Source organism: Myotis brandtii, unplaced genomic scaffold (genome assembly GCF_000412655.1).
Source record: "Myotis brandtii unplaced genomic scaffold, ASM41265v1 scaffold84, whole genome shotgun sequence".
NCBI classification, from domain to species: Eukaryota; Metazoa; Chordata; class Mammalia; order Chiroptera; family Vespertilionidae; genus Myotis; species Myotis brandtii.
In genome coordinates, this window is record NW_005371410.1 from 476,431 (window position 1) to 499,754 (window position 23,324).

Consider the following 23,324-nt stretch of genomic DNA (forward strand, 5'->3'; position numbering starts at 1 on the left):
CCTGCACGTGGGGCACAGCGTGGTTGCGGGATCCCCGCGTCGCCAGTCCTGGGGCTGCTGGCAGGACCTGGCCTACCTGGCTCCCTCTCGCCTCTTTCGGTCCAGCCTTTCGCCTTTTATACGCTCCTTAGCTCCGCCTCCCACAGATTGGAAGGCGGAGAATTTAAGGACACCGGACTTGACCGTTAGTTTTCGGCCGCCTTCAGCCCTGGTTGCAGGAAGGAAGGCCGAAGGGAGAGCTGGAGGGGAGGGAGTAGCTTTTCCCAGAGGATGGGCTCCTTTCCACCTTCAGCTGAAATCGGTCCCAGGAGTGGATACTCTCAAGGAAATAGTTGTGCTTCGTGGCCCAGGAACGTTCAGTGTCATTCAGACTTCTGTCCGCTGTTCGGAGGGACCCTCAGCGTCGCCCTGTTTGTTGGCTGATGTGCAGCTGGGTTTGACGAAGATGCAGCTCCCAGTGAGGTGTTTGCTGCCCGCGGTGGAGCCTGTCGGGACCGTCTGATGGTAGATGGAACCGAGGCTTCACCGTCATGTTGAGGCTGGTCCTGAAAAATCATTAGATAGCCCCTGTGATCGTTTGAAACGATAGATCTCATTGTTTTGTTGAGAGATAAAATAATAGCAGTGCGGAAAGTGGTTTTTCAAAATAAAACAATTCTCAGTCAAGCCCTAACCGGTTTGGCTCAGTGGATAGAGCGTCGGCCTGCGGACTGAAGGGCCCCAGGTTCGATTCCGGTCAAGGGCATGTACCTGGGTTGCGGGCACATCCCCAGTGGGAGGTGTGCAGGAGGCAGCTGATCGATGTTTCTCTCTCATAGATGTTTCTAGCTCTCTATCCCTCTCCCTTCCTCTCTGTAAAAAAAACAAAACAAAAAACAAAAACAATTCTCAGTCAAAAGATGTTACGGCTGATCTTAAATAGCCGTGTTGTATTACAGTTGAGGAGTGATGGTTTCTCATGACCTTTTACATGGCTCTTTTAAAAATATATATATATCTTTATTGATTTCAGAGAGGAAAGGAGAGGGAGAGAGAGAGAGAAGCATGAATGGGAGAGGGAAACATGGATGGGTTGCTTTCCGCTTGCAGCCAAACCAGGGATGGAGCCTGCACCGAGGCCTGCGCCCTGACCGGGAATCAGACAGGCAACCTTTCAGTGCACTGGAGGAGGCTCACCCAACAGCCACACGGCCAGGGCATGATTATGTCAGAAGCAAACTTCATGGTTTTAGAAGGCAATTTTGCTGCTTTATAATTTTGAAAACACTTCACATTAAACATTAGAATTAAACACTATAAGTAACTTCTTCGTAATCTGAAGTGATTATTCATCTCCATCTCCAGCAACCTCTTTATAATTTACTTCTTATTCTGTTATCAGGCTTTGTGATAAATTTTTTAGAGGTTAACATATTTAAAAAAGATGAAGCCTATTTTTTTCGCAGTAAAATCTTGTCAGGAGAATTACAGGTAACACTAACATGGACTGACTGCCAAAGATAGCAGTGTTTATTGAGAGATTGTTTGTATATACAATGCACTATTATTTTCTAAGATAATGCAGTGCAACAAAGCCATTATGGTAATAGAATTCTGGTGCAACATCTGCAGAATTCTCTCTAGTTCCAAAAAAATTTAGATATTGGCTTTGGTCTCTCACTTAGTTCATAATTATGTGTACCTCTGCTTGGCATAGGGATGGAAGCAGACCCAGAATGTATATTATATTTTTTTCCTTTTGATCTATGTGGTGACTTGCTAATATTTAGAAGTCCAAATTCAAATATGATATTAAGATTCTCCAAAATTTGGTTCCAGTTTACTTACATTGGTTTTAGTCAGTTAACAAAATGTTACTAAATACCTAAGGTGTGGCAAGACATGTTAGTCCTGAGGGAGAGGCCAACACTTTGCATTAAAAGCCTCTCCTCCGCCCAGTCAGCATGGCTCAGTTAGGCGAGACTACTTTGGGAGATATGGAAACCTTTATAGAGGAGCATGCATTTGATTGGGTTTCAAAGGATTAATAGGTTTTATTAAGCCCAGAAGATCGGGGAGGGGTTATTCCAAACAGAGGAAAAACCCTCACTTCTCTCCCTTCAAGACCATTACCTCCCAGTCAGACGCTGTTTTAAAGGTTCTTTTGCACTTCCTTAGCTTTCTTCTGTGCCTACTATCCAATTCCTCATTCTGGGCAACCATTCTTCTTGTAGGCCTATTGAATATTGCTAAAGAAATTCACAGAAGACAGAAGTTAATACTATTTAACCTTAACTGAGTCATCTCAGTTGCCTGACTTTACCTGGATCCTCTCAGCTTCCTGACAATTCCTTTATTTACCCCTGTTCTTTTCTATCTGTGAAGAAGACTGATAGCAAAAAATTGATTCATTTGAAATATGGTATTGGAAGAGAGGTCTACAAATACCGTGGATCATTAGACAAGCTGGTCCTAGAGCAAATTAAGCCTGAAACATTGCTGGAGCCAAAAATGACAAAATTGAAACTGTCCTACTTTGGACACATCTTGAGAAGGCAAGATTCTTTGGAAAAGACAGTAATGTTGGAAATATAGGAGGTAGCAGGAAAAGAGGAAGATCAAACATGAGATGGATTGGCTCCATAAAAGAAGCCATAGGCATGAGTCTGTAGGAGCTGAGAAGGGCAGTTGAGGACAGGACATTGTGGGCATCACCCATTCATAGGGTCCCCAGGAGTTGAGCATTGAGAAAACTTACATGCATATTCAAGTATCTCAAAGATAAATATATATCTTATTCTTCAATTTTTGTTCACTTTAATACATCTCAGGACTCTGAGCTCTACTTCATACTTTTTCAATGCTGCAGAGTTTCTTATTGAATGAATAGATCATAATTTATTCAACTAGTTCTTGTTAATGGGTACATAGGTTGTTCCCTGCTTTAAAGTATTTTAAAAAGTGTTGCAGTGGATGTCCTTGTGTGAAAATACATATTTTGAGAAGTAAAATTGTGGGGGTCAAAGAATTTGTACATACATAATTTTGAAGCATAGTGCCAAATTGCCTCAAAAAAACACTCAGTTTTCACTCCAATTAATAGTGAATGAGTGGCTGTTTCTCCTCCCTTTGCCCATACTAGGTATTATCAATCTTTTAAATTTTTGCTTGTTTGACATGAAAAATAGCATCTTGTTTTGTTGATTTATGCTTCTTTAATTAGGAGTAAGATTGAATAACTTCATGCTTATTAGTCATCTGGACTCCTTGTGAACTGCAGGTTTTCTTTGTTCATTTTTCTTTTGGGTTGTAGGTGTGTGTGTGTGTGTGTGTGTGTGTTTGTTAAATTGATTTGTAGAGGCTCCTTTTATCTCTATGCTGCAAATATTTTTCCCTCGTTTTTCATTTGACTAAACTTTTTTGGTCTGTTTATTTTCTAATGCATATATTTTTTTATAAGATGTAAGATACTAGGATTTCTTTTAAGAGGAAATTTGTGACATTCATAAAATAATTAGAGACACCCTGAAATCTCAGCTTTTGTTGGGAATATTGGCAACACTAACCTCATTTGAAGCCACAGGCTCTGTCTTGTTTTAATGAGTTTTATTTAGCAACTGTCACAGATCTGGTAGCACTCAGTAACGCACCTTCCCCTCACCTTCAATTATATTTGGAATTGAGATGAGATGTAATAGAGCTGCTTAGTATTCTAGAGCAGCGGTTGCCAATCTTCCGGACCTCACGGACCACAGGTGGTCCGCGGACCACTGGTTGGCGACCACTCTTCTAGAGTATACTTCATTTTAGGTTTTCCCCAATTTCTGAACTGAATTGTATTCTAAAAGTTAATTTATGAGTTAGCTATCTAATTTCACTATAGATATAATGTACATAGGTTTGTTATTCTTGCTCTCAAAGTGTAATTATTCCATGAAGACTAGCTTTTTTTTTTTTATAAAGCAAATTTAAGATGTTATGCTATTTTACCCAGGGATATATATTTATATGGAGAGGGAGAGAGAGAAACATCAATGATGAGAGAGAATCATTGATTGGCTGCTTCCTGCATGCCCCCCACTGGGGATCGAGCCCACAACCTGGGCATGTGCCCCGACTGGGAATCGAACCATGACCTCCTGAGCACCACCGGCTGGGCAACCCAGGGTCATTTTTCTGACATAACTATAATGCTATTTTCATAGATGACAAAATTATCAGTAATTTCTTGGTGTCATCTAATGCCCAATCTATGTTCATATTTCTTTCTCTCAAAAATATCTTTTTACACTTGGTTTATTTGAATCAAGATCCAAACAAGATCTATACATTCCATTTGGTTGTTATATCTCCTAAGTTTCTTTTATCTCTTCTTTATCTACCACTGTTCCCTTTTCTTTATTTATTTTTTTTCTTCATGCCATTTACTTGTTGCAGAAACCAGGTCAGTTATTCTACAGTGCATTTCTCATTTCAGATTTGTCTTTTTGCTTTCTGGTGGTAACTTATTTTTCTGTCCTCCATATTTCCTGTAAATGGAAGTTAGCTCTAAAGGCTCAATTAAATTCAGATTCAACTCTTTTGGGGAGTTGGAAATGAAACATAGATGATGCTGTGTACATCATATTCACATCAGGAGGTTCATAATATGTTTGTCAAACTTTTAGTAAAGTGAGGACAGATCTCTGTGTTCAGGGAGTGTTAGTCTCACCCCTCCGTTGTAAATTTCCTCATCCTCTTTTTATTGTTGGTGATCATTGCCTGAATCTATCATTTCATTAGGGGTTGCAAAATGGTATTTTGGAAAAAAAAAAAAAGTTGTCATTTCTTTCACATTTGTTAGCCGGAATTTGAAATCTAGTTTTATTACCCAGGAGCCTGACAATCAAGAATAACAAAGGTGCTGTGGGAAAATGCTGTCAGAAAGCACCTTGAGATGCCAGGAGTATACCTTTCTTTGCTGTAGTTCTGGTGGTTTAAAGGAGTGTGGTGGTCTTTCTTGCTGTGTTAGCGTGGCTGGGCTGCTGTCCCCAGATATTCAGTAAAACACCAATCTAGGTATTTGTAGATGTGATTAAAATCCACAGTCAGTTGACTTTACATTAGGGAAGATTGTTCTAGATCAGCGGTTCTCAACCTGTGGTCGTGACCCTTTGGGGGTCGAACGACCCGTTCACAGGGGTCGCCTAAGACCATCGGAAAACACATATATAATTACATATTGTTTTTGTGATTAATCACTATGCTTTAATTATGTTCAATTTGTAACAATGAAAATACATCCTGCATATCAGATATTTACATTACAATTCATAACAGTAGCAAAATTACAGTTATGAAGTAGCAACGAAAACAATTTTATGGTTGGGGCTCACCACAACATGAGGAACTGTATTAAAGGGTTGCGGCATTAGGAAGGTTGAGAACCACTGTTCTAGATCATTAAACTGAATAGTTGAAAGGCTTTCAAAACAGAGCTGAGACTTCCCTGACAGAAGAGAAATTTCCACCTGTGGACAGCAGCTCCAGCTTGTGGCTGAGAGTTCCAGCATGCCCTTCCTGCAGATTTTGACTTTCTTAGCCAGCCCCCACAGTTGCACAAAACCGTTTCTTGTAATAGATCTCTTCATGCCATTTAGGGTTGCAGCCCTTGTGGCCCAGCTACTCTCCTGACTCTTGTTCTCTGATAAAATGGGGTGGTAAGAGTCAGAGGATCTGCTTAGGGTTACCATATAATGAATTGCCCCGACTGGGACCTTTGAGAGAGAGATGAGCATGTGGCAGGCTGGACTGACCTCCCTGAAGTAGAGAGTCAAGGGAAAGGGAGGTGGATGACTTCAGTTCTGTGTGGGTGCTATGGCTTCCATAACCAGTGACAGGAGGGAAGGAGCAGCAGCATTCCAGTACTCAGGAACTATCTATGTAAGATGTTAGAAGAAATCATTTGAATTTGGGGGACAATTCTAATAGTAAAAGAACCTTTTTTTTTTTTTAGACTGTCTTGCCCCCCTTTTTAAAAATTTTTTTGGTTAAGTAAAAGGTAAGTGGTTCCGTTCAGATTTAATGAGGGTAATTATTCTTACTTACTGCCTTGCTTTCAGTGTTCACCCTAACCCATTTTAACAATAAATAACTACTTGTTTATTGGGGCTTAGGGACAGGGAATAATTGCAGGAAAAAATCTCCATTATGATTCTAAAGAGGGAAAATATTTTCTAATAGAAAAATTGGATGAAAAATGTACATTTAAATAAAGGCTTTTTAAAATATACTTGCAATATTTGTTAAAAGCCAAAATACTTTATTAGAATATGCCTTTATTTAAATGTAATGATTATTTTTATTACAAATTTAACATGCTTTTTGAAGTAACAAAACTTAAACAATGAAGAATGAAGAGTTAAAAGAATGAGCTTGCCTTGATCCTACTCCCTAATCCCTGCCCCTTCTCTGAGAGAATTGTCTTTTTTTTTTTTTATGTCTCCTTCAAATCTTTTCCTACATACTAATAACTACAGATACAGGTTTTAAAAAACAAATGGCACATACATTATGTGTTATATACTATAGAGTGTTCTATGACATTTTTTTCACCATTTCTCATTATGTGTTACTACATAGAGATTTACTTCTTTCTTTTTTTTTTACTTGAACAATAATTTTTTTAGTCATTTTTGTTTACAACTGAAGCAATGGGAATTCAAAATTAACATCCTTGCCTGCGATAGTCTTATAGATATCAGAAAAAGTTTCAACCTTGTGCTCCACGTTGTTCTGCTGGGCTTTATCCAAATGAACTTGCTTAATTATAATATTCTCTTGGATGGATGTGCTATAATTTAGTTAGCTGTTTCTGTATTGGTGAATAGATTATTTCCAGGATTTTGTTATAGGTTATTTATTGAACACATGTTTATTGACTGTCAGGCTGTGCTAGTGAACAAAACCCCCAAAATTCTGTTCTCATGTAATTACCATTCTTTAAGATGGACAGACAATAAATGAATTAAATATGTCAGATGTTAATTGAGGACTGTAAGGTAATTGAGGAGATAGGAAGTGTAGGGCCCAAGGGGTGGGGTGTAGTGGGCGGGGCATGCATTTTAAAGAGGGTGTTCAAGAAAGGCTTACCAGTAGGTGACATTTGAGTAAAGATCTGGCAGGTAAAGTAATAAGCTCTGAAGCTGTTGGTAGGGGAGGAGAGGAGGAACCGGACATTCTAGGAAGGGGAGAAGAAGTACAAAGGCCCTGAGGTAGGGCCAGGCCTGCTGTGATGGGGAAGAGCAGTGATGCTGTCCTGGCTGGAGTGGAATGAGCAAGGGCTAGAGTGGGAGAAGCTGAGGTCACAGAAGGCTGCAGAGAGGGCAGATTGTGTTGGGCTTTTTAGGGCCTTGTAAGGACTTTGTCTTTTACTCTGAGTGAGGTGGTAAGCCTTTGGAAGTTTCCAAGCAGAGGTATGACATAGATTTAGAATGACCACTCTGCTTTTTCTTGATGATAAACTACTGGGTTGTAAATAAGGAAGCCATTTAAGAGGTTATTGCAGCAATCTAGACAAGGCATAATGATGGGTTAGACTGGCTTGGACCAGGTTGGTAGCAGTAGAGGTGGGAGGATAAGGATAGATTCTGAATATGCTTTAAAGGTAGGGTGAGAGAGGAAAGAGTCCAGGACTTCTCTAAAATTTAGGGCTGAACAGTTGAAAAGGTGGAGTTACCATGAAATAAGGCAAGGAAGACTGTAGTAGGCAAGATTAGGAATTAGGCTTTGGGTACATAATACTTAAGGATCTACTAAAATATCCAACAGAGATATTGAGTAAGCAGTTGGAAATGTAGATTTAGAATTCAATAGGGAGGTCAGGGCTGGAGATACAAACCTGGGAGTCATCAGTTTATTAATGCAATTTAATTAAGGACAGTCCTTGGGACACTTCAAGGTTAAGAGGCTGAGGATATGAGAAGGATACTGCAAAGGACACCAAAAAAGCAGCCAGTGAGGTAGGAGGGAAACCAAGAAAATGTGATGCCCTTGGAAACCAAATGAAGGGAGTCAATGAAGTCAAATGACTGAGATTTGACCATTGAACTTAACAGTGTGGCTGTGTGGGTGATCTTGATGAGCAATTTTGAGTGAGAAGTAGAGGGCCTGTTTGTAGTAGATTCAAGAAAGAATGGAAGGAGAGGAATTAGACTGTTAATATAAGCAGCTCTTTTGAGGAGCCCTGAAAGGGAGATAGAAAATGGAGCCTTAGCTGGAGTAGGATATGAAGTCAAGATGTTTTGTTCCTTGTATGAGATGGAGAAATAAAATGTTTTAAGATTTATGGTTAATTGATCCAGCAGAGGGAAAAACTGATGCAAGAGAAAGTGCGGAAATTCGGAGAAGAGTTTGAAGAGTCTATTTTGCTAAATTTGTATGCATGTATACAAGGATTTCTGTAGATTCTTAAGAGGATTTCCTGAATCAAAATTCAGTGTGCCAAAGTTGTGGGTTGGATCCCCCCACGGGAGTCAACCAATGAATGCATCGATAGGTGCAGCAACATGTTTCTTTCTCTTTTCCTTTCTCTGAAATCAATAAAAAAAGTGTTTTTTAAAAAGAGTATGTGCATTTAAAAAATCTGTGCCAATTTATATTTTACTTTCAGTATATATCCTTGTTAACATTGACCTTCGATAATCTTTAAAATTATTACCAATCTGATAGGTGATAAGATATCTTCATTATTTTAATTTGTTTTAATGCTTTGTAGGAACTCAATGTAATCTAATTAATTCTTTGTTATATTTTGACAGATATTTTCTCCCAGGTTGTTTCTTTTATATTGCTTATGTTGTACTTTTACCATAAAGATTTTGTTTTCTTTTTAGTGTTTATGTAGTTAAACCCATCATCCTTTTCCTTTTTTAAAAATATATTTTTATTGATTTGAGAGAGGAAGGGAGAGGGAGAGAGAGAGAAACATCAATGAGAGAGAATCATTGATTGGCTGCCTCCTGCACACCCCACACTGGGGATCGAACCCGCAACCCAGGCATGTGCCCTTGACCGGAATCGAACCCGGGACCCTTCAGTCCATAGGCTGATGCTCTATCCATTGAGCCAAACCAGCCAGGGCATCCTTTTCCTTTTATAGCATTTGGGTTTCATTTGGATTACATATATATTTTATATAATCTTGTAATATGTTTATTCATTTACCTTTTAGATTCATGTGGAATTTATTTTTGTGTATGTTATGAAAAAGGTGTGTAAGTTTTCCATCTTTTTCTACATTCTAACCAGTTAAATACTAGAAGAATTAACTATTTCTTGAAGGTTTGGTAGAACTTACCTGTAATATCTTGTAGGCTTGTATCCCTTTTGGAGGGCAGATCTTTGACTTTCTATAAATTTTTCCTTTAAGGCTCATGATCTGTTTGTTTATATACTTCTTTTAGGTTAGTTTTGGTAATTGATTTTTTCCCCCTATTATCTCATTCTTTTTATTCACATTTTCAAATTTATTGGTTTAAGATTTTACATGAAGAGAAGAAACACGGAGTCTTCTCTCTATTTGCAGTGTATCCCTTGTACTTATATCTTTATTTGGACAGTAGGTGCTGGAGCCATACTTTGACAGTGCTAGAGACTGGGGTAGCTGTTTTCAGCCCTTGTGGCCCAGCTCTTACTGCCCTTTGTCTTGGGGTTATTCCTAGATTCTCCCATTTGGTTTCTAAGGGATTGTAGGCTTTTTTCTGTTTCCTATCAGTCTGATTCCATTTGCTCTTTAGCTTCAGGAATTTATACTGTTGGATTTGCCGATGGGCATGTGCCTCTTGGTTTCCAGCATTACTGTGGACTTATTTTTATGTTTCTTCTATCATTTTAGAGGGATTTTTTGGAGGGATGAGAGGCAAGTATGTGTTTTTAGTTAGTCTTTTGAAATAGGAAGTCACAAGTTTTTCCCCAGTGTTTTTCTTTTACCATAGTTCTTTGTTTATTTTTATTTTATATATTTTATTTTGTTAATCCTCACCCGAGGATATTTTTCCATTGATTTTTAGGGAGAGTGGAAGAGACAGGGAAAGACAGAGAGCAACAGCAATGTGAGAGAAACACACCGATTGGTTGCCTCCTGCACAAACCAGGACCTAGGCTGGGGAGGAGCCTGCAACCAAGGTACTTGCCCTTACCCGGGACATTTTGGTCTATAGGCCAATGCTCTACCCACTGAGCCAAACCGGCTAGGGCAGTTCTTTGTTGAATTGCTGGTTGCACAGTAGTTAGTAACTTTACAGCATAAGAAGTGATAGTCAGTTGGACTCCACTTTTTTTTTTTTAATGAATGCAGTTATCTCAGTAGAATATATACTTGTTGAATAGAAATGTTGATATATTATGACTAAATATTCAAATAGCACTTTTTAAAGTTAAATGACATAGTCATAACATTTAGAACTATAAGGGTCTTTTACAGATCATTAGACCATTTTATGGATGAGGTATTTGAGGCCTAGAGAGATTCAGTAATTTATCTAAGGTGACAAAGTTAGTGATCAAGCAAGATGGAAAGCCCAGTCTTTTTACTTCAATTCTGCTCTGCTATGTGCCATTTTACCACATTCTTGCTGTTCTCTTTAGCTATGTAATGAATGAGGTATTTTCAGCTAATAAAAATTTGTTTTAAAACATAAGAGGTACGTATGGCTTAGAACTGCTTCTGAAATTTGGTCTTAGATACCATGTGAAATACATTGATGTGTATTTTTCATTTTCTCACATAGATATTAAATATTATGATACAAATGTGAATTTTAAAAGAATGGGCTGTCAGGGTATGCTCTAGCCTAAATGAAAACCATACAGTTTATTTCTCCCAAGTTTCCTCTTTTCTGCTTTATGTGATTTATGGGCTTTTTGACTTTCTTCTTAATATTTTAAAGAAGCTTAAGGAATATATACATATATATATAGGCTTGAAAATGGTTTTAGTGATAAATAATCTTAAGATATTTCAGATTTAGCATTTCTCATTTTGTAGTTTAATATAGCATGCTGCTAGATCAACTCCTAGGTTTGGAAGGACTAAAATATATATTTTTGGGAAAAAAAAAAGATTATTTTTTTTCAGCAAGCATTAGGGGATATACTTATCACACTTTCATTGCTTTGCTTGGTCTTTAACTTCAACAGAAAGTTTTTTAAATGTAGGATTTTGATTATTGATATTCTATGTTTGGTAGTCATTACTTTAGTTCTTGAAAAGCACTCATAGTTTGATGAACTTGGGTGGGTCTGTCCCCTGCTCTCCACTCCATCCCCCTTCCCAAGCAACTTAAGAAGAGGGGAAGTTCGTAGTTGCTCTATAATTATATTCTAAGATTTGTTTAATTATCTTCAGGTTTTAACTCCTAGCACTTTTGAAGTACATGGTATGACCTATTGATTTTTTTTTAACCTAAAGAACAATCTCTGTCTCTATTGTGAATTCTAAGAATTTACTTTTTTTTTTCAGTAGGTCATAATGGCAGAAGAAGAAATTAATGAAGACTATCAAGAAGAAATCCATGAGTATTTATCAGCATTTGAGAATTCCATTGGTGCTGTAGATGACATGCTGAAGACCATGATGTCTGTTTCTAGAAATGAGTTGTTGCAGAAGGTACTTTAAAAATGTAATTCAGAAAACAGTGTTGTGCTAAGAAATAGATTAATGATATATGCATGCTCCTTTCCCCCTTTATTTCAACTTTATAAGTGTTTGGATGTTTTTAGGGGATAAAAACAAAACTCCAACCTTAGGAAATACCTCTTAACTATATTTTTATTTTGACTTGGTTTTGGAAACAAAAAGGAACACTCACAGCATTCTTTTCTATAGACTCTATCTTTGACCTTTTAAGTATTACAATGATGTTATCAGGGTTTCTGGAAACCCTATAGGACAAAAAGAGTAAATTGACTTTGACAGTCTAAAACAAATCTCATTATGTTTCTTCTGTCTTTGGTATTGCCTAAGCATTTTAGCCTGCTTCTTATACATAAATGCATCATGTACTATGTTTATATTGATAAATTACTTTTGACATACAAAGCCCAGATCGTAACTCCTGAAATTAAAATAATTCAGAAGAATTTTTCTTGGATTATACACATTCCTTGTCTAACTAAAGATGATACTCTGAATTGAAAATTTTGGGGCAAAAATCACTGGTTAACAAACCTTTTTCTTTTTGCAAATTATTTCCAGATCATTTGGTTATTGGATTATAAAACGTGAAAAAAACATTTCTTTGAAACATTGTGCTTGGTGAAAATTTAAAATATATGATGGTTCTCAAAGTTTGAATTTATTTTCTCTCTCTTTCTAATAGTTGGACCCACTTGAACAAGCAAAAGTGGATTTAGTTTCTGCTTACACATTAAATTCAATGTTTTGGGGTATGTATATTTGGAATTAATTACAAAACAAATTATTTATTGAGTCAAGGGTGATTTATTTTTTAAATGCTAGCACTTTATATGTAGTTATACTTTATGACAATTTTAATAGTCAGATACAGTATTTATTTCTTTTAAATAAAAATGCCATATGCTTGTGAGCCACACACATATTTATTATTACATAGAGGATGAATAATTTAAGATTTAGTCAGTCATTTGTGTGACATTTCTTTGTTTCTTTAATTAATGCTCTTCATTAATATATACACCATTTTATTTCATGAAATCTTTCTCTTGTAGTTTATTTGGCAACTCAGGGAGTTAATCCTAAGGAACACCCAGTAAAGCAGGAATTGGTAAGATTGCAGTGGATTTCTTTTTACTTTACATGGCTGTTTGTTGTAGTATTCCTGAAGTTAAACTCACAGTACCTTTATCCACTAATTGCAGAGTAAAATTATTCAGAGTTGAAATTATGAAAGTTAGTCCAGATTTCAGCATGTCTTTAGTTTTTCCTTTTCTTACCTTTGTCAGAGAATTGGTGCTTCATATATATTATATAAATCTCTGGATGAGAAAAATATGCTATGATTCTAGTAATTATTTATAACTTCATATTATTTTTCCTATAAATTCTTGAAATCTTGTTCATCTCTACAACTGCCTTTTATTTTTTTAAACTCTTACACAATTCTTAAAAGTATATTCTAGTTGATTTACTAGCAAAGACGGGAAAGTTTCTCCCCCACCTTTTCAATTCTTCCATTAATTCATTTTCTCAGCAGTAAAGAATCCAGTTCAGCAACAAAGCTAAAAGCTTTTTTGGCACCAGTTGTATGTGTACTGTCCAGTAATTCTGCATTAGTGACATATTTACAACCTGTAATAAATCTTCTAGGTTTGTCTTTGTATTCCATTTAGATGTATAAGTACTGTATATAAGGTCTGGTATCTTAGAGGTTTTGCTGACTTCAAAAATTAAATCATTCAATTTAAAAGAGAAAAATCAGAAATCAAACTTATGGTTACCTTCTTAACTTCGTTTTATGAATAAGAATATTAATTTAATCTTTGTTTATAAAATATAAGGTAAATATAAATGTGAATACACTTGACACTATATGATTGTCCTAAAGTCTTATGGTAGTTGATATATATGTTACATACCACTTAATAAAGCATAGACAGCAGTAAAGTACATGGTCATTTACTTTTAAAAAATGAATAAACCAGATCTGTTGTCTTCATTTTGTTAATGTGTGGACTAAGATATTTTCTTCTTTTAAAGTTCTTGAGGGAAAATAAATATATTTTTAAATACAGAAATTGTGAAAAAAATACTTAAAGCAAAATATAAAGCAATATGATACACAGATCTTGATCTGAGCAGTGATATTGACTTTAAATCCTAAGAAGTATGCACTTTACCATCTGTTTTCAACCCTCTAATATGGACTGCACCTTTATAAAATTTCTCTTTTTCTTTTAACACAAGTATTTTAATACTTGGTTCTGTTATTGGAAAAAGATAAAATCATCTGTCTTCTTTCTCTCTCAGAACCCACTTTTTGGAGGAGTACATTCATATTCTGGACAAGGGCTGACAAATAAAAAATATATAAACCTTTTTTCCTTCTGTGGCCTTGTGTCAGACATCACTAATTGATCATAGAGTTAGTATATAAGAGTTATATCATGAATGGGAAAGGCATTAAAACTGGTGAATTTATTCATTCAACAAATATTTGAGTGCCTGGGAGGAGCCAGGTATTATTTTCGAGTGAGGTGATTCCTCAGTGAATAAAGCTCATGAATATCCTTACCCTGTGGCAGATGTCAGCCTATGGAGTGGAAAGAGGCAAACAGTTAACATAATAAATTAACAAACAAATATTAAATATATATTAATACATGGTATGTTAGGGGATATATAATATATATTATGGGAAGAAATTAAAAATAGCACCAGGCTGGACTTTTGCTTTTATTCTGAGAAATAGGGGCCATGAGAGGGCTTTGAGCAGAGCTGTCAGTCTTTTTTAATAAAAAAATTCCATGGTTCTACATTTTTCTCTGTCAGAAAAACAAAACTCCAACCTTTATGTCACTGTTTTGATTATTTTCATGAAACTTGCTTTTAAGCAGTGATTAATCATTACCTCTATTTTATGACTCTTGTACCTTCATTTCTCCATTTGAACTATAGAATAGTCCTTCATTCTGATTAATGATCTCAGAACATTTTAATGCTATGAAACGTATTGTGTTTCTCACCTTGTTAAGTCTGATTAGAACTATACTAGTATATGTCGTTAGAAAATATGTGCTTATCAATCAAAACTATGAAATTGAATAAAAGATTGTATATTTTCATTCTTCTTATTTTAATTGAGACACTCCAAGGCAGGGGTCCTCAAACTTTTTAAACAGGGGGCCAGTTCACTGTCCCTCAGACTGTTGGAGGCTGGATTATAGTTTAAAAAAAAAACTATGAACAAATTCCTCTGCACACTGCACATACCTTATTTTGAAGTAAAAAAACAAAACAGGAACAAATACAATATTTGTATTTGCATGTGGCCCGCGGGCCGTAGTTTGAGGACCCCTGCTCCAAGGTAACATTAAAAAAAGAAAACAATCCTGCCTTACTCATTTTCTGCTTGGAAAATTTTTAGGAGAGTTTAGTTTGTATGTTAGAAGTATATGAGGTTTCTATTTTAGATTATAGACTTCAGGTAAATAAGAGCTAATATGTGGATTTAGGTTAATGCTATCTAAGAATGTATAACTACATATAAACACTTCAGTGTTTACCTCTGAAGTGATGTCAGTATAGTTTCTCCTCTTTGGAAATGACTTTGTGATGCCTATATTCCCCTAGACTATGAACTGCAGGAGAGCACGGGTATGTTTATCCTGTTCACGCGCACTTGCTAGCTCCACCTCATAGGCAATAAATACATGTCTATTGAATTTAACTGAGGTATAGCATAAAAACTTACTGGTGGTGAATCTTTTGCCTTTCTCTCTCTCTTTTTATCTTTAAGGAAAGAATCAGAGTGTACATGAACAGAGTCAAGGAAATAACTGACAAGAAGAAGGCTGCCAAGTTGGACAAAGGTGCAGCTTCAAGATTCGTGAAAAATGCCTTCTGGGTACCAAAACCTAAAAATGAATCCAAAGTTGCCAGTAAAGGAAAAAGTAAAAAATAACCTTTTGGTTTTGATGTACACATGTTCAAAAAGTACATCATTTTTATTGTTTAACACAAAATAGATGGTGATTATGTGGCAATGCACGGTTTAAATGTATTCCTTATTGAATTCATATATAAAATTTACATTTGAATTTGTAATGCTAAACACATTTCCCCCCAGAAAGATGAAGTTATCTTTATTGATTTTCCTATAGTGTACTGTGAGGTTTTTAACATTGTGGTGTATTTTATATTTATAGTTTACCATCTCTCTTGACAGGACTCTTGTTTCCTTATATAGGTCAACCTTTCAAGTACTATTTTATAAGCAACTATGAAATTTAAGTTAAATGTTCTCTGTAAACATTTGTCTATTTTAAATGAATAATGACTTTATGAAGTATGCTTTCTGAAGTCTGAAGTTATAAATACATCTGTTTTCACTATATACAAGAAAAAGTGAAATGACTTAAATGTGTTTTTTTTATGTGTAGTTACTTCATCATGTTTTCATGATTTTGGGAATTGCTTCTTTTGATATTTGAAGTGTGAATTTAAGACTTTAAGGTTATACTTTAACTTTTGGCACTCTGCCTATATGTCCCATTTGAAGTAAAATATATTCTCATTAATTGTGGATGGGAAATGAAGTTGTAATTGATGGCTGAATTTGGGCATAATGGCTACATCCTATCAGTAAAGGCTGTAAGTGTTGTATAGCTGACCTATTTATTCTCTTTTGAGTAAACTTGCCCTTGAAAGTGGGAAGTTAGATTTTAGAAATCATTAGAAATAGAAAGATTCATGAGTTTTGTTCCTGATGTATAGTGCCCACAGTTTTATCAGTCTCACTTTTCATGTTTGATTACATGTTTTTGAGGTCATGTCAAATACATGCAAGCATTTTGGAACAACTTTCTATGTTAACTTCCACTTAAGCAGAGGAGAAAGCTAAAATGATATTTTATTGTGCTTATATTCTGATTTATTTTCTTGAAATATTTGTTACAGATAATTCTAATATTAAAATTATTTTTATGGCTAAGCCTTATGAATTTTAATTATATTCCCTTAATGTTTTCAGTCTTTGAATTCACATCATGTGTAGGAATGCCAAGTACAATAAAGTACTTTAATTTTTGAAAAAGAAGTTAAAATTTTCTGTGTGATTAATTTTCCATAACTAACCTTGAATAAATGGATTTCTTGATTTATGGTAGCAGATATTGGAAATGGTCTTAAAAACTAATGGATTTTGTAAAGCATGTTGAACTCTTTCTGTGACATGAAGAGGAAGTCTCTGATAGATACTGAGAGTCTTCTGGCTCAGATGTCAGACAATTTTTGAAGTGGAAGAACATTTATAGTAATTTCATTATTTTTTTCTCCTTCATTCAAATTTTAGTTGTTTATTTTTAAACAACTTCTTTATGAAAGATATGTTATTAAAATTAAGTGCAGTGTACATGTGTGGCCTTATTTATTGCAAAGAAACTTATAAATTGCATTTCTGTATGTTTCTAATTTCATAAAGAAAAAAATACACAATTGTAGAAAATCATTAGCCAAATTATAGGTTTGTAAATGTCCAACTTTATATTCTGTCAAATTGGAGATTCTTAGGTGAATAATTTTTTCAGTGTTTACTAGTAGAAATAAAAAACAGTTTGAGCTTTGCCCAGTGTGGCTCAGTTGGTTGGAGCATTGTTCCATACACAAAAGGTCATGGGTTTAATTTCAGGTCAGGGCGCATACCTAGGTATCAGGTTTGATCCTTGGTCAGGGTGCTTACGAGAGTGTGTATGGGAGGTAACTGATCCATGGCTTTTTCTTTTACATCAGTGTTTCTCTCTATCTCCTTTCTTCTCTCTCTAAAATCAATAAAAACATCCTCAGGTGAAGATTAAAGAAACCAGTTTGAGTGTATCTCACTTTATTATATATAATTTTAAATACTTAGCACATAAAAAGGAGCTGAATGGTGGTAGTGCACTGGGTTGCTTATTTGTTTATTCATTTCTCATATACTTAATGATATTTCCATTGCCAAACACTGCTGGGTTCTAAATAAGGCGATTTCAGCCTTTATTCTATTTTTATAGAGTGTTTGAAAAAAATAGTCTTTTTGTTCAATTCAGATTTTCAGTTACTGGAAAATAATGACAAATTGTGCTCATTAACCTTAGTCAGAACCATAAAGGGTGAGGGGTTGATCTCTTTGACTCCGGTACCGTTATTGTTAACACAGTTTGTTCCAAATGGCAGTCTGCTCTAAGTTTAGATGTTAATTACACCTTTTATTAATCTCTGGGAATTAATAATTTGGGGAGGTTATAGCTATAGATATTTTTAAGGCTAGAATTATAGACCATTAATTTAATACTAAATAATGAGATTTTGTCTTTTAATATTATTTTAAGTACAATTTTCTTGTTCATAGTTGCAGGATGAGAATTCATTTTAGTAAAGTAGAATATGTTAAGAGGAAAATCGAAGCTTGAATTATGGTTTACATTCCTGGAATTAGGAGGTTATGGCAAATTGATTGGTTTTTAAAATACCCTATAGATTAAAAAATTGTTCTTCTTAGCTGTTAGGAGGGGGTTGGCGTTATTTCTAAATAAAGCTTTGAAAATTAGCTACAAATGTAGCCAGGAAATGCTTCAAAACTGAACCATGCATTGAATACAGATACTGTTTTCTTTTTAAAAAATATATTTTTTTATTGATTTCAGAGAGGAAGGGAGAGGGGGAGAGATATAGAAACATCAATGATGAGAGAGAATCATTGATTGGTTGCCTCCTGCACGCCCCCCACGGGACTGAGCCCACAACTCGGACATGTATCCTGACCGGGAATCGAACTGTGACCTAGTTCGTGGGTCGACGCTCAACCACTGAGCCTTGCTAGCCAGGCCAGATACTGTTTTCTTAAGTAGGTCATTGGAGTAAAAGATGTTTTAGGAATCACTCAGTTATGATACAGTTAAACTATAATTTTATGCAAAAAATGATCAAATTTTGACTTGACAAAGTGATATTAACTGAGAAAGATTTGAACAGTGATTCTGATCCTTATGTAATAGCTAAGTTTGATGTGTAAAGGGAAGAAAAAAAGCACCGTCATCTCATTTTCTCCCTCCTTAGCATACTTACTAAACTTGCTCAGATAAATTCAGTGGCTCTTGGGCCAAATGAGCTTGGTAGCAACCTATTTTATATAAATGTGGTGTACTTTCCTAATAAAACATTTCCTTTCCCCTATATCCTCATCTGAAAGTCTTTTGTTTTAGAAATACAAACCATATTTTGTTCATTTTATATATTAATATTCCATAGTTGTCCTTCACAATTATGGGGAAAGGTGTACAGGTTTTACTACAGAATTCTGCAGACTTGCTCTTCATTAATTTGCTATATATTGCTTGTGAGCAGTAGTTTAAGGAAATGCTTAGAATGTGTTCAGTTTGCAGATTTGTTCTCTTATCAGAGTGAGCTGTCATAGACCCGCCACTCTATGTGCCTTTTTAAAGTGTTTATTTTATTGCATAATTTGTAATATAACCTGGAAGATAGTGCAGCTATCCAGAAAAGGAGACAGTTATAGTGATATCTATTACCAATGGAGGCTTGCTTTTAATTCCTCCCCACAAAGGCCCAAACCCAGACTATCCTGACTGTGTCACTCCTCTGTTCACAAAGGGTTGAAAAAATGCTAGTTCCCGCCACCCGCCTCCCCCATCCTTGAAGCTGAGCAAATGTACCAGGGCAGAATAACTGCATGCAAGTTGTCTATTTTGCAAAGTGATATATTTCAGACAGTATACAAAATTTGATGGTGGGAAAAATAAGCTTTTATAAATGAAACATTTAAGAGACTCTTTTTATTACTTGCTTTCAGTTTAGTGTTGCCTTTAAGGCATACCATTTCAGTTTGGCAGCTACAATAAATGACTGAGGGAAATTGAAGATGATAATTCAACATTTCAAGATGCTTCTGCTGAAATGAATGTAGACCTACCCAGGGCTTGAATTTAAAGTTGATAGTAATACAGTATTTTAAAGCCAAGCACCCAGGAAATTCATGGTGATAAGATCTGAATGAGATGATTAAGAGAAATAGAGAAGAATACCTTCAGTTCCTTGTTACGTAGGTATCATCTATTGAGGCTATGTTGAAAAATGTCATGGTTAAAAGAATAGAGGCTTGTTATAGTACACAATTTGGGAGAAATAGAGAAGAATACCTTCAGTTCCTTGTTACATAGGTATCTATTGAGGCTATGTTGAAAAATGTCATGGGTTAAAAGAATAGAGGCTTGTTATAGTACACAATTTGCTATAGTATACAATTCATCTTGGACTTTGTCCTAAGATTTAGTTATTAAAATGAGAGAATTATAACAAGGAATCATCTCTGATGTAGTGCTATAGCATGGACTACCTATAGACCATGTTGTAATGTATCTGGCTACGACTGTCTCATTTAGTGATCTTTGCTCTCTCAATAATGCATTTCTTGACTTATTTAAACAAATCATTTGATACCCTTTTTCTGATTCTGTATTATTTTTCCCTTAAGAAATAAATTATTATTAAAAGAATATGCCTGTATAATAGTTTTTGAATTGACATTTGTGAGTTATCACATGGACCTTAGAGATTCATGGGGCATATAGTGTTTTGCAATTTTGCCGTGGCACATGTTAAGTCCTGCTAAATTCCATGCTGGAAGGCATTACTCAGCTAATGAGTTAGCTGAGCTCAACTCTGAGCATCCACAGTTGTTTTTTTTCTCACTTGCAGTCTCATTTATTCACTCATTCATTCAAAAAGTGTTTATTGAGCTCCTCCTGTATTCCAAGTTCTGTTGCAGACATGGCAAATCCAGCAGTTATTCAAACAATATGCAGTGATTGGAAAATGTCAAACTTTATCATGTGAAAAATGGCCGCTATGGGTCGAGTTGTGTTCCCCTCTCCAAAAATACATATGTTGAAGTCCTAACACTCAATACCTTGTAATGTAACCCTATTTAGAAGTAGTGTCTTTGCAGATGTAGTTAGTGAAGGTGAGATCATTAGGGTGGGCCCTAATCCAATATGACAGGTGTCCCTTATAAAAAGAGGGCATCTGAACATAGACAAGCACAGAGGGAGAACGTTACATGATGGTGAAGGCAGAGATTGGTGATGCTTCAAGCCAAGGGATGCCAGGGATTAAGTAAGCTAGGGGGAAAGGCATGGAACAGATTCTGTCTCTCACAGCCTTCAAGGAGGAACCAACCCTGCCAACACTTTGATGTTAGACTTCTGCTCTCCAGAACGGTGAGACAGTACATTTCCATTGTGTAAGCCACCCAGTTTGTGGTACTTCGTTTTGGCTGATACAATGGCTGTTAAATGTTAAATGAGAGGAGCTAAAGAGAATAATAACCTGGGTGTGAAAACATGTATAAGAAACTATGACACAAGATAAAATGGGATTCTACAGAAAACCAGGGACTTGTGTCAACTTATCCAGGAGTAGTTTTGAATTTGGGCAAAGATCTCAAGACTTAGACCTTGAGATGTCAAGGGTCTGTTCCTTTTAAGACAAAACATTCGAACCTCTCTAGCTGACATTGTCAGTGACAATGGAGGGTGCCAACTTTTAAGATTTGTTTTCTGGGTTTGAAGAAATTAATTTCCCTGAAAGAAAGAAAACCTTGTCAGGTTTCCATGAAGAGTAGCTTTTCCCAAGCCTATATTATGTGCCATGTGGTGTTTTCCTAATAAAATGCAGCAGTCAAGTTTAAATAATGGAAATAAATACGTAAAATATTTGACATAAGTTGTATGTAATTTATGCTCTTGGATGAGGCCATTCCACTTAAAAAAATCTCATATTGAATTTATCTGGATAGATGAGAGGAAGGGAGAGATAGAAACATCAATGATGAGAGAGAATCATTGTTTGGCTGGCTGCCTCCTGCATGCCCCACACTGGGGATTGAGCCTACAACCTGGGCATGTGCCCTGACTGGGAATTGAACCATGACCTTCTGGTTCACAGGTCGATGCTCAACCACTGAGCCACGCCAGCTGAGCCAGTTTTCTTCTTTTAAAGTTACCTATCAGAGGACTCAGAAGTGGGTTTCTTACTGTTAATGATTAAGGCTCAGTGTAATTTTCTCTTCCAAATGTTGCTTATTGGTTTTTGGCTATTAGAATCCACCAGTGGATTAGATTGAATATGAGAATGTAAACAAAATTAACCTTGACAATGTAAAGAGCAGGGGGCATCCTCAGAGGGCGAGAAATGCAGGCACCACAAAACATTGGTGGATGGATATGGTCATAAATTTAAGTTGTAAAGGTAATAGCTATATTATTATTTTTAAATCTTCCATCAAAAGCTGGAAGGGGGATTAGTATAAATTAAACCCTCATTTTTAGGGTGAGGAGTCAGTGAAATATCAATGTCGGTATGCGTTATTGAAGTAACCATCAGAATTAAAGACAAATGATGTAAAAGTGATAATCCCTCACATGAGCAGCAGTTAAGTGGGATCACTGTTTTTTGTTTTTTGTCATCACGTAATTTCTTTAGTAAAAAACAAGAAATTTGTTCAAAGCAACAATATGACACCCAGATAACCCAGTGAGTGCCAGTTATTTAGTTTTTGGAATGCTAGGTAATAAAATACTTCAGTGATGGGGACATAACATAAAAATGTTAAGTGTAGTAGCAATTATTTCATTGTATAAAAAATACTGTGTAAAAATGTCTGCAGGCATTTAATCATTTTCCTAAATTTGGGCCCAGTTTACTTTTTCATTTTAATTTTAGACAAGTTACATTCCAGAGATCGCCAGAAAATAAGAATTCTTATTTGGAAGTGGCTCTCTTTCTAAATTGCTTTCCATTCTTTTTAGGTCTGGCTGGGTAGCTCATCAGTTGGCTAGAGAGTCATCCTGACACCAAAGTTTCAGGTTCCATCTCCGGTCACGCATAAATAAGTGGAACAACAAATCTCTCCCCTTCCTCTCTCTCTCTAAATCAATATAATTTTTTTTAACTTCCTAAAGTTATTTAAGATAAGGTTAGACACTGCAGTAGGATTATATGTCAGTGATAGTGTGTGTGATCTTTGCTTGAATGTCTTAATACTGAATTGGAGGAGGGATTTTACTGTACCTACTTTTCACAAAAAGATACTAGTTCATAGCAAACATGCTTATATATTTTTTCAAGATCAGTTTTCTCACTGCTATCTGACTAGATTATAATGAAAATTGATTGTTCAGTATCAGAAGTTATATACTTCAGAAGTGTAGCAAAATGTAAAATCTTTAGAACTTGTTCTGAGAACAATTAAAATTAGGGTTTAAGGAGTTGGAATTCCTAGATTTTTTATCAATTTTCTTAATTTGTAGAGAACACTAGTAAAGACTAAACTAATAGTGTTTTCTTAATTATGGACATGGAAATTTTTATTTTAACACCAGTTATTTGAAGTTACCCAGCTACACTATGTTGCCTAAATGCATATAATTGGAAATCAGTTGCCTTCATATGTGCCCTGACTGGGAATGGAACCAGTGACCTTGTGGTGCACAGGATGATTTTCAATCAACTGAGCTACTATAGATGGGCCCCTTACATGTAATTTTAAATACATTAATAGGCAATTTTTAAGAGCAGTTTTAGATTCCCAGTAGAAAAGTACAGAGTTCCT

At 35.7% G+C, this 23,324-nt stretch overlaps 1 protein-coding gene and 1 pseudogene across 1 annotated transcript; both read left to right on the forward strand.

Annotated features, from left to right (window-relative positions):
* The window catches only part of LOC102251010, a 2,573-nt pseudogene extending 2,384 nt beyond the window's left edge, over nucleotides 1-189 (forward strand).
* Nucleotides 190-11,481: 11,292 nt separating this feature from the next.
* Nucleotides 11,482-16,328, forward strand: C1D (C1D nuclear receptor corepressor). Its single transcript, XM_005884540.2, has 4 exons — nucleotides 11,482-11,626; nucleotides 12,339-12,405; nucleotides 12,709-12,764; nucleotides 15,456-16,328. Exons 1-4 carry the CDS (start codon nucleotides 11,489-11,491, stop codon nucleotides 15,618-15,620), a joined length of 426 nt encoding a protein of 141 aa, XP_005884602.1. The 5' UTR covers nucleotides 11,482-11,488; the 3' UTR covers nucleotides 15,621-16,328.
* Nucleotides 16,329-23,324: the final 6,996 nt, after the last annotated feature.